Source organism: Benincasa hispida, chromosome 5, assembly GCF_027475165.1.
Source record: "Benincasa hispida cultivar pf3 chromosome 5, pf3_genome.v1.1, whole genome shotgun sequence".
Taxonomy (NCBI): Eukaryota; Viridiplantae; Streptophyta; class Magnoliopsida; order Cucurbitales; family Cucurbitaceae; genus Benincasa; species Benincasa hispida.
Genome location: NC_143482.1, coordinates 68,407,253 through 68,419,542, shown reverse-complemented (window position 1 = coordinate 68,419,542; position 12,290 = coordinate 68,407,253). Strand labels below are relative to the sequence as shown.

Below are 12,290 nucleotides of genomic sequence, written 5' to 3'. Positions count from 1 at the left end.
TACTGCTATTTATTTGATAAATAGACTCCCTACTTTAGTCCATCAAAAGATATCTCCATTGGAAAAGTTTTTTGGCATCAAACCAAACTAGTTCATTTTAAAAAAACCTTTGGTTGTTTGTGTTATCCTTCTTTGAGAGCCTATAACAAGCACAAACTTGATCCAAGATCCACCCCTTTTATTTTTGGGAGGTATAGTTCCATTCATAAATGATATAAATGTCTCTCTAAGTCTGCTTGATTATATATCCAGACATGTCATATCTGATGAGACAAAATTTTTGTCATGTCTTTTTTAAGTCTACACAGTCATCTTCAAATATCCATCTAAATGATGCATGAACACCCATGCGGAAGTAGATCGTGGCTCAATTTTATTTTTATACAGAGACATCAAATTTAGAGGACGAAAAATAGAATATGCAATTAATAAATAGCATGCTTTAAGAAGTAAAATAAGAGGAATTGAAGGGATTTGGAATTACTTACCTTTGAAGATTAATCACTTCACGTAATTCCTTTTTGATCACGATCGCAACGTTCTCCCACGAACTCTTCGAACCAAAAGAACACAGTAACGTTAAAACCCAAAAATTGGTCACCAAAAATTAAGGGCATGTGTATTGCAGTTCAAGGGCAATTGGGATACGCATCTATCGTTGATTGAATTTGCATATAACGACAGTTATCATTCGAGTATCGGAATGGAACTATATGATGCTTTGTACGGGAGACCATGTAGAACTCCGATATGTTGTAATTAAGTGGGCGAAGGGAAACTATTAGGCCCAAAACTTATTCAGCAGACGTCAGACAGTGTTAAGATTATAAAAGAAAATCTTAAAATAGCTCGAGACAGACAAAAAAGTTATGCAGAAAAGTGAAGAAGAGAATTAGAATTTGAAGTTGTCGATAAAGTATTTCTTAAGTTGTCTCCGTGGAAAGGAATACTTAGGTTTGGTGGGAAAGTGAAGTTAAGCGAGATACATTGGACCTTACGAGATAATAAAACGAGATGGCCCAATGGCTTACAGGTTAGAATTACCTCCAGAGTTATCTCGTATCCATGATGTGATTCATGTGGCAATGCTAAGAAAGTATGTGCCAGATCCTACCCATGTGTTACCTGAGCAACCAGTGCAGTTGAAAGAAAATTTGTCATACAAAGAAGAACTAGTGGAGATTCTTGACAGAAAAGAGCAAGTCTTGAGGAATAAGACAATACCTTTGGTAAAGGTACTATGGAGAAACCATAGCACTGAAGAAGCTATATGGGAAGTTGAGGAACAAATGAAAAACAAGTATCCGCTGTTGTTTAATTCACAGACTTGTAGCAGAATTTGGAAGATGAAATTTTCCTAAGGGGGAGGTAAATGTGAACGTTGAACCCTAATTTCCCTACTTGTGTATGTTTCCTACTGAAACTAGTATGGTGAGTAGGTTAATGTGAGAATTAATGTTTAATTGTAGGGAAAATGGGTGAAAAGTTAGAAGAAAAGTTTAAGTTTGAAAGCTTGATTCTTGGGTGAAGCTAGAAAAATTGGCCAAGTGTAACCCATGCGTTGGAAGCTAGAAAATTAGGTAAGTGTTTGGCCATGTGTTAGCCTTGTGCTAGGTGTTGGAATTGAGTCAAGGGCGTTGGATTTACCTATTTAAGAGGTTAGTTGGGCATTTAAGGAAGATAGAGTGTGGCCGAGAGAAGAAAAGTTATGGTGGACAAGGCATGCGGCAGCTAAGTCTTAGGAGCTTAGCATGCATGCAGCGGCATCAGATGTGCATGAGCGTGGGCGTTAAGCGTTAGAGTGTTGCGCGTGGATGATCATGTAGATACGAGTGGTGTTAAGCGATGCGCTAGACGATCTTGTAGCTACGAGCGATGATAAGTGATGCGCTAGATGATCATGTAGCTACGTGCGGCTCTAAGCGATAGCACTAAACGATGAGGCAATGGTGCTACACGATAGACGTGAGCACTAGACGATGGGCGGGATGCATTAGATGATACGCATCAACACTACACGATGAGTGACAACGAGAGCTACACGATGAGCAGTAGTGAGAGCTGTGTGATAGGCTATGTGCTATACGATGAGCGAGAGCGAGATCGTTGGGTGATAAGAATCAGCAAGAGTTCACTAAATGATGAGCTGAACGTTGGGCAGTGAGCTATATGATTGAAGCATGCATTGATCAGTCTTAACCATTGATTAAGGGTAATAGTTGTCCTAAGCACCGGATTTAACTCCATTTAAGTTGAAGGTGTCATCTAAGCTTTAATGGTAAGCGATGGAAAGCAGTATAAAAAGGGAAGGTTGAACTTCAAAAGAGCAGCTTGATCAATTGCTCCATGCAAATTGAGAGATCTTGGTGTTGTTGGAAATTTTGAGAGTCTAGTTTCAAAGATGACACTGCTGGAAGAAATTCTCATCGGAATAAGGCGGAGAAGGGAAAAAGTGACTAGAACTCTTGTTCACGGGTGAATTTAGGCCATCGATAAAGAATTGAGTCTCCAGGAAGAACCAAGAAGAATTTGAAGCTGAAAGTTTAAACTTCCTGAGACAATTCTAAACAAGTTTGTAGAAGGAAATTTCTTGAGATGAGCTCTATAATTCGAGTTATTAGTTTCGTAATTTGAATCTAGAATTTCATTAACAAGTAAGCAGCTGCTTGGGTTGAGTAAGCTGGAAGCTCAAAGTAAAACGCTCAGAGAGCCCAAGGGCTGAGCAATCCTATGCGTTGGACCTGCTGTGTCGGCTGAGAAAAGCTTGCATTGAAGTCTTGGATGCATAAGCAGTCTTGTGGACGATCATGTGTAGCTGAAGGAACACTTACAGCAATGTGTTGGTTGCACAAGTGGGTCACGTTTGTGAGGCGGTTGGAAGCATTGCAACAGCTAAAGTCTCAAGAAAATTTCTAAGTGTTAAACCTACAGCAAGGTATGAGTTAATTGAAAGTCTTCTAGGTGAAGGCTAAATGCAAGGCTTACTTAAAAGTTAGTCTCAAAAGGGAGACCAATGCTAGTAACTAAATATATGATTTTGTGTCCACAGGATTGACACTAATGTTAGAAGCATATCGACCCTTGAGGAGTAATCCTAAAAGTTGTGAGTGACTAAATATTTATAATGTTTTAAGAAAGATTATTCTCATGCTAGCTAGTTTTTCAAAGTAACTTTCCAAGCAAACTATGAGTTATGTTTTAAACGCATGTCATGTATGAAAGTTTATTGAAAAACTATTTATGTGTGGTTAAGTACACAAAGCATGCATTAGTACCTTTAAAGACATGTTTTCTATGCGTTTTGATTTATATGCTTTAAAAAGAAAGTCATAGTATGACTAGTATTACTTGAAACTCGATAGTGAGGGACATTTAAGAAGGTATCCGAGCAGATCGATACTGAGGGATATTGAGAAGGTTATTTGAGCTGTAGTACCTAAGGTATGACAGTACTTAGCTATAACCACGTGCACATAGGTAGTTAAAGTCATAGATTGAGCAAAAAGATTCTCTCTTGACTAAGTCAGAAATTGAGCAAAAGGGTTTCTCTCTTGACTAAGCAGTTGACGTTGGGATTTAACAACAACAGGGTTATTCTCAACTAAGTAACTGTTTAATGTTTTATGATGAAAACAACTTTACATGTTTTATGCTGGGAAAATGTTTATATTTCAGTACAAGGTTAGTATAAAGATTTATATTTCAGTATGATCTCTTTATTGAGACTTATGCATGAGAATCAGTTTTCTTTCTTAAGTCATTCACTGAGCTAACAAGCTCACTCATTTTTCAAATGTTTTTCTTTCTCCAGGTAGCGGTCAAATCCTCAGAAGGTAGCTCTGCATCTGCTCTGCCACTCAAAGACAAGAGTTATTGCAACCCGACTGCTAAGTGGTTACTATAAATATTGTACACATGTTATAGTTGTTCATATAGGGATTAAGAGTTTGGGTGTTGGGACTTATGAAACTAGTAATGTAATCTCTGTAAATGTTTTGTGTTTAATACTTAATGTTTTTGGTCGTAAAGGCAGCCGCTATGTATGAAATTGCATGTTGGTATCAGATTATTTCTGCTAGAGTTAATAGGCAGTAAGTGTTAGCAAAAGGGTCGATAATTGTTGCAATCATGTCCTTTCCTAGGCTCAGAGAATAGTCTGGGAGGGGGTGTGACATTAGTATTCTCTGAAGAGTTGAGAATCCATGAGAGTGTGTGGGCTTCGTGATAATAATTTTAGTAGAGAGAGAGGTAGAATTGTTTGATAGGAAAAATGCAGAGCATTAAAATTAGGGAAGACCATTCTAATCTCTGTGTAAAAAGAAGAAGAAGACCCTCTAGAATAATAACTCCACGCTTCCACGATTCTTGAATGAGAGAGGAAGGGAGGGGGGAGGGATTATTTCCATAACTCCTTCCCTTTAATTAATTCAAAAAGTAAAATTAAAAATCAAAATTTTAATTTAAATAATATATATGTATGTATGTATATGTAAATAACTAATTTACTATATATAATATATATTATACTATATGTGATATCAAATATAACACATAACCTATAGTTTATATTATATCATATATAATATAACATATGGTTTCATATTCTCTCATTTAACCTATAGTATTTAATATGAATCAAATTCATGTTAAATTTAACCTATACTCGCTCATCTAGCATTCTTCGATAAAGGATAACGATTCGCTCGTCAAGCTGAATGGCTGGGTTACGAGTATGGGTTTTTAGGTTAGTTCTATGCATCCAATCCATTTGTAGCAGAATTTTTACATATATAGGAGTTCGGATTAGAGATTATATAAAAGCACCCCCAACCGATTAGCCTCACGAAACTGTAAAACATTCTTTCTGGTGCTCCTAGGGGATATCAAGATGGGACGGCTAGTGGTATCGAAACTTCAAAGGAAGGGAAGTTAGGTTTCCCATGTTGGTATGGTCGGGCATAAAAGATTGTTAAGTTAGCTAAAAAAGAATCACATTTATATAACTAATATTTGAATCATATTCAAATATTTATTTCCTCTGAAATAAAACTTTATATTATAATGTATCAAATACATTATATTAATTATATCACGTATAATTGATTTATATTAATTATATTATATATAATTAATTTCGTCGAACAATTCAAATTAATCCAAAATTAATTTGATTCTTATTAATCTCAGTTGAGCTACCTAAGAGACCTTATGGATCTATAAATTGAAACTCCAATGGTACTTGATTAATTAATTAAACTCTTTAATTAAATTAACCAACTTTCGTTAACTGTCGGTCACTTCATTAAAGACTGACAGCTACACTTTTTGCACTACAGATATATTTCTGTATTCATTGAATATGACCAATCAACAGTGCGTTGACCCTTCACAACTTGCTCGTAAGTACCCTATTGTTTTACCCTTGTAGTTACATCTAACTTCTTAAGTACCATTGATCCCTCTAATGAACAATAAGTCATAATCTAACTATGACCAAACCCCTATCGGGCCAAGAGAGTGTGTGATGCCACATGTTCAAGCCTCAAAATCAGCTTCTAAGTAAGCAATTTCTCTACTTTCCCTATAGTAACGAAGGAGTAAATTCCTCCTTGTGAAGTTGCATTCCCAACTCCCCAATCAAATAAATCCCCAAAATGAAGGCATATTGAATCGATGATACAGGCCACTCTCACCTATGCAAATCAAAGAACCACTTCATAGGTAGGGGTTCACAATTCACTCAAGATTCAGGTCAAGTCAACCATGGGCATCTTGGTGAAATGTAAGTCTCTTCTATCAATGGTGTTATATAGTGAGACTATTCATTTCGTGGTCCAGTCTTATACAAACTCTTTGTATAAAACACCCTTGCACACATGTCTCTATATAAATGATCATAATTAGATCATTTGTAGACTTTACAACAATTGTAACAACTACAAAGCAGATCGTATTCTTAGTATCACCAGGATAAGGTACCCAGCCTTATCCATCTACTACAGACCATTTAGGTTATCACTTAAACATGATCCACTCGTATGTCTCCACATACATGTTTAAGTTACAATATATAACCTTGGATCTTAGTTTATTGGTTTTGTGGGTTAATGCTACTAAATAAAATATATTATATCTTATTAGATAAATAAATTTTTTTTACACTACAATTAGAAACTACATGACCCATGAGATTTAGGACATCGACCCCAACACCATGCATTTCAAGTTATCTATCGATTTTATAAGTCTCTCAGCCAACTTCTAGTCAACCTATTATCTCACCTTCATGTCTTCTCATAAATAATCAGGCACCTCAAATTTCAGTAGATATTTTATACTATAATATTTCGTGTACATATTAATTATCCATCGGTTCTTCAACTTCTTCTTCTCCTCCTAAAATTTCTTCTTTGAATATTTCAGACTCTATTAATGCTGTCATAGTCCATGACTCACCTACACCTTCATCTCTTCCCCCATCTTCATCTCAAAACCATTATGATTCCACAAATAATAAGGATTCATTCACTATTGCATCATTGCCTCATACATCTCTTGTTGTCAATAACCAGCCAATGGTTATAAGAGAAAAGAATGGTATTTTTAAGCCTAAAGTTTTGGTAGTGTAGTATCTTGGGATGAAACCTCCAAATGTTAAAGAAACTCTAAAATGTTCTCATTAGGTGAAAGCAATGATAGAGGAATATAATGCTCTTTTAACAAATAAAACGTGAGATTTAGAACTGCAACCAGCAGATAAGAAGGTGATTGGATGCAAATGGGTGTTTAAGGTCAAAAGAAATTGAGATAGATCTATAGCTAGATATAAAGCAAGGTTGGTAGCCCAATGTTATAATCAAGTTGCGGATGTTGATTACACTGAAACTTTTAGCCCTGTTATAAAACCTATGACCATTAGAATTTTATTTACACTTGCTTTATATCATGGATGGAAACTGAAACAAATGGATATCAATAATGCATTCCTTCATAGATTGTTAGAAGATGAAATATATATGACTCAGCCACCAAGGATGGTTGATTCATCTGCTCCTATGATGATTTCTAAATTACAGAAAGTATATAGTTTGAAGCAAGCTCCATGAGCACGATTGGATAGATTGACCTCATTTTTACATTCACTGGAGTTTGTCAACTAGAAAACCGACCCATCTCTTTTGATTAATCATAAAAATGGCATGCTTTGTTATATTATAGTCTATGTAGATGATATTATCATCACTAGTATTTCATAGATGGTTGATAAACTAATTGTTGATTTTAAATAATCAATTTTCTCTTAAAGATCTTCAGCTGTTAGACTACTTCTTGGGTGTTGAAGTTTCATACTTAGTTGATGGTGATTTTTTTCTTTCACAAAAGAAGTATGTATCTGATTTGTTATATAAGGCAAAAATGCAAGATGCTAAGTCTATCTCTACTCCTATGGTTAGCGGTTTTGTTATATCTGCATATCATGAGAAAAAATTTGATGATGTTCGATTATACAGGAGTATAGTCGGAGTTTTATAGTATGTAACTCTAACAAGACCAGAAATTGCATACAGTGTCAACAAATTGTTTCAATTTATGCATTCTCCAAACAATTTTCATTGGCAAGCTGCAAAAGAAATTCTTACATATTTGGTAGGGACTCTTGATCATGGTTTGTTATTTAAGAAGCCAAACGATATAAATATTCATGGTTTTGCTGATGCGGATTGGGCTTCAGACCTAGATGATAGAAAATCAACCTCAGGAGTATGTGTTTTTCTTTCTTTTTAGGTAATTTGATTCAATGGCCATCAAAAAAGCAATCTGTAATATCAAGATCTAACACAGAAGCTTAGTACATAAGTTTAGCACTTGTGTCTTCATAACTAATATGGTTGCATTACTTGTTCATTGAGTTACATATTTGATTATGTTCTCCCATACTATGGTGTGACAACTTAAGCGTTATGCATCTAAGTGCTAATCCAGTTCTTCACTCTCGTACGAAAACATGTCGAAATCGATATTTACTTTACGAGGGATCTTGTACATTAGAAGCGAGTTTGAGTGCAACATCTTTCAGCCCATGCTCAAATTGCAAATGTCCAAACAAAACCCTTTTCTACTGCAAAGTTTCTTCCTTTGAGGGACAAGCTCAATAAGTGTTCTTCTCACCATATTGGCTTGAAGGGGTATTAAGAGAACTCATTAAGCTAGTTGTGTTTATTTAAATTATGTTATCAACTTATTGGTTTTCTATTAGATTGTTTGATAATCAGTTGAATAGTTTGTTTATTTGTTTTTACATAGTGTATCTTTTATAAAAGGTCATTGAGCTTGACCACTTGATATCAATGAAATTCCAATTCATTTTTTATAATCCTCTGCTAATTTTGTATCATTATACATCCTAATTAACTTTCTAATTTAAAATTAAAATTCATCAGACACTAAAGCCCCATTTATAACCATTCATTTTTATTTTTTATTTTTTTGAAAATCAAGGTTATTTTTTCAAAATTTCTTACAATTATTTGCATCTTTTTTAATTATAAGAGTTAACTTTTTAAGTCAAATTCAAAAAAAAAAAAAAAAAATTTAAAAACTACTTTTTTTTATTTTTCAAAATTTTATTTGGTTTTTGAAAACGTTAGTAATAAGCAGGTTAGAAAACAAAAAATTTAAAGAGGAAAGGAGTGGTCATGAAATTCATTTTTAAAAACTAAAAACAAAGAATCAAAAGGTTTACCAAAAGAGTCGGCAACCACAAGTTTAAATAATTATTGGCCCACCATAGACGTCCCATTCATCAACTTCAAGGGTGGCGTTAGCAAGGGCGGGGATTGATATTTTTATTTATAGTGTATTTGCCTATTTGGTATGGAAATTTAGATTATTATTTTTGTATTTGGAAGTTGTTTCTTATTCGGTTGATCTAAGTAGAAAAATTTTGAGAAGAATACATAAAATAGGTTCATAAATTATTATTTAATGATGCTTAACATAGAACCAAATATTTTATTGTTATCAATATATTTAATAGTTTTTCTAGTGAAAATTTAGTTTCGAAATCTATTATTAAATATACACATTTAAAAAACATAAAAAAGTGAAATAGAACTCTACATATATATATATATTTTGAATTCCTTGTTTTTCAAGTTACTAAATATTATACTCGTAATTATTGTAATTCAACCGAATTAATATCTCCCATTACTTGTAATTTGAGTAAAATTTAACAGATCAAAACACCATATGAATATCGGACCCAATAGATATGTATATATGTGTATATATATATATATGTCTCCTTATTCTTTTATTTAAAAATTTTATATTCATCTTTCATGGACTTCAAATTTAAATATTAAGCAGTATTTTATTTTCACAACTGAAATGCATTCTTAAAATACTTAAAAAATATCAAAATAACTTAGTTTAGGGGTAATTAGATGCACTCCCTGAGAGTTTTACTCCCCATCCATCCCACCACTTTTGTTTAACTAAAAAAAGACTTTAAAATATAAAATAATAATAATTATGAAATATTTATTGAATTGATAGTGTTTCTGATCTTAATTTCATAGTTTTTGTTTTCCTTTTTTTTCTTTTTAATATTTTTGCCTTTTTTTTTAAAAAAAATATTTCTTGATTTCTTGAACTTTGTTAGAAATATTTTTTAGGAAAAAAAATCATAGCAAAAGGGAAAAAAAATCATAATTTAAAATTTTACTAATTTTGTTTATTTTTTTTTTTTGTTCTACTTTTTATTGAGATCTAATATCAAACTATGTATGCAATCATATTTCCTCTCTGTATATATACACCGTTAGAAAGATAACTCAAATCTCAAAATACTATTCAACCACACTAATTTAATGAAAAGATATTTCCTCAAACAAAAAAAAAATAGTGAATATATATCTTTTTTCTTAAAGTTTGCAGTGAAATGCTATCTGATAGATATGTCTTGTCAATATTTAATTGATATTGATGTTATATAAATAGAAAAATGAAATGAGCCTGAGTGAAAAAAGAAAATTGAAGTTTTTCAAACAAAGAAAAACGAAGATAGGAAAAGTATGTGGTTGCTATTTGTCACAATCGCACCCTCGTAAGAGTTTTAAGGTGATTGTGTGGCACTTGTTCTCGTCCTCGAACAAGTCAACCAATCTCAATTTGAATAGCCGATGGCACAATAAGTGTTTCTCACTACCTCCACCCCTATTCTTGAGAAAATGTTTTAGAATACGGGTTTTAGAGAAAAAAAGTTTTCGCAAACATTTGAAAGCATGATTTGAGCAAAGAAAGATTGTAGTAGGCTAGAAAGCAATAAGCAATAATATCGACTTTATAACATACCACACCGAGCATGAGGATATGATGATTAGTCTTACTCCCATATGGTGCATTCTGAACAAAATGACATTTGCCACTCTTGCATATGGAAATGGGCGAGCAATCATATACCTAAAAGTACATAGAAAGTAAACTAACTAGCAAAATAAAATACATAGGATGAAAGCATGATAAAAAGAGGTGGAAACAGACATGCAACCATGGGCAACATGCCCTAGACAAGCATGACCGTGACATTTTCCCTCACTTAATTGGTTGACGTCCTCTTCAACCAACTCTACTCGAACTCAACAAATTGTTGAGCAATTGCCTTGGGGTCTTCCGCACACTCCCTAGAAACTTTTGTGTCTTAGAGGCTTTTCCACCTCTTCAGGAACTCTTTCAAACCTAGTCCTGGTCTTCTAACTTTGTTTCTTCTTCCAGCAAGTCTCTCATTGGCTTCTTCCTCTGTCATTCTCTTTGTCGTGGCAGGCGAATATGTCACCACACTACACCGCTCATCAGCATGGTCAGGGTGATAAGGCTTCAATCTACTTATGTGAATGACAGGATAGATTTTCATCCACGACGGTAATTGCACTCGATAAGAGGCTTTCCCAATCTTTTTGATGACTTCCATTGGTCCTCTATAGCTGTTCACGAGGCGATGTTCTCTTTGGTCTTGCAATCGAAACTGTTCTGAGTGAATCTTACCCGAACTTTGTCCCCTAGTAGGAACTCTCAATGTCTGGGCTTCCTTTTCCTCCTCTTTGGAGGTAGGGAATTGTGTAAATTGTCCGACTTGACAACGCAACACGTTTTCGAGATTCACGGAATGTCTTGAGGGGTTTTCTCTTCCATGGTTTCAATTGACTCGTGGATAAGTTCCCTTTCCAATTGGAGGGCCGAGATCATCTTTATCTCATTCGACTATTTGATCCTGACATGCACAACGGTGGGTGTAGACCTTGTGATCACTAAGCATTTGGCAAGGGTTAGCGGTATTACATTGTGCTCAAACAAGAATTCCATCTCCAACACCACGTCAAAGTCATCCATTTTAAAAATCATGAAATCGGCAGGGCCGCTCCAATCCTCCAATTTTATGACTGTTCTCTTTACCATTCCTATAATAGGCAAGGCCGCAGAGTTCACTGCTTTCTTTTTCCCTGCACCTTCTTCCCAGCAGAGATTTAAACAACTAGCTTTTGTTTCGGACATAAAATTATGGGTGGATCCAGAGTCGATCATGGTACTCTTGGCCGACCTATGTTTGACCCAAGCATCTATATACATCAATCTATCCTTTTGAGGTTCCTTTGTTTCTCCTATATTCCTCTAAAGGGCAACTAAGAATCTTAAGGCCCCAACTCGTGGGGTTTCATCTTCCTCTATAAGAACAACCTTGCCTTTTGAGTCTGAGGCTAATGAGGCTTGGAAGGCATTAAAGACTGCTCGTTTTGGATACTCGCTTGCCTCGTGTTGCCCTTTGCATTGAATGGGGGCCGATAAAAGTTCGGTTGATTTGGCCCTCACAACGTATTTCCAGTCTTCTATTGAAGGGGTTTGTCATCCCCACTGTGTCTCTGTCTCCCCAACTATTTGGAGATCTCGAGCGTTGCATCATCTCTTAAGATTCATCAGTTAAGTCGAACAATCGTTCAGTCGCTACGTATACAGCTGGGAGATCCTGTGCTCTTTGTTCATGTAATTTTGTTTTTGCCTATGGTTTCAGACCTTCGACAAATAGAAAATTTTGTCTTTTTTAGACATATCTCGTATGTCCAACATCAGTCTGAAAATTTGTTTCACATAGTTCTTAATAATATAAGTATGTTTCAATTCTTGTAGCTTATGTCTTGCCAAGATTTCAACATTTTCGAAAAAGAATGAGAATGCAACTCCTGTTTCAGCTTCTCCTACGTGTCGATGGTGCACCGACCCTTTTGTATATC

The 12,290-nt window shown here is 34.6% G+C and overlaps 1 protein-coding gene across 1 annotated transcript; it reads left to right on the top strand.

Annotated features, from left to right (window-relative positions):
- Positions 1 to 1,022: 1,022 nt before the first annotated feature.
- Positions 1,023 to 1,361, top strand: LOC150036377 (uncharacterized). The gene has a single exon (XM_090313653.1). It carries the CDS (start codon positions 1,023 to 1,025, stop codon positions 1,359 to 1,361), a length of 339 nt encoding a protein of 112 aa, XP_090169779.1.
- The last annotated feature ends 10,929 nt before the right edge of the window (positions 1,362 to 12,290 follow it).

Bases quoted from the DNA above. Each gene is read 5' to 3' on its own strand.
- LOC150036377 (XM_090313653.1), top strand. From the start codon at position 1,023: ATGGCTTACAGGTTAGAATTACCTCCAGAGTTATCTCGTATCCATGAT.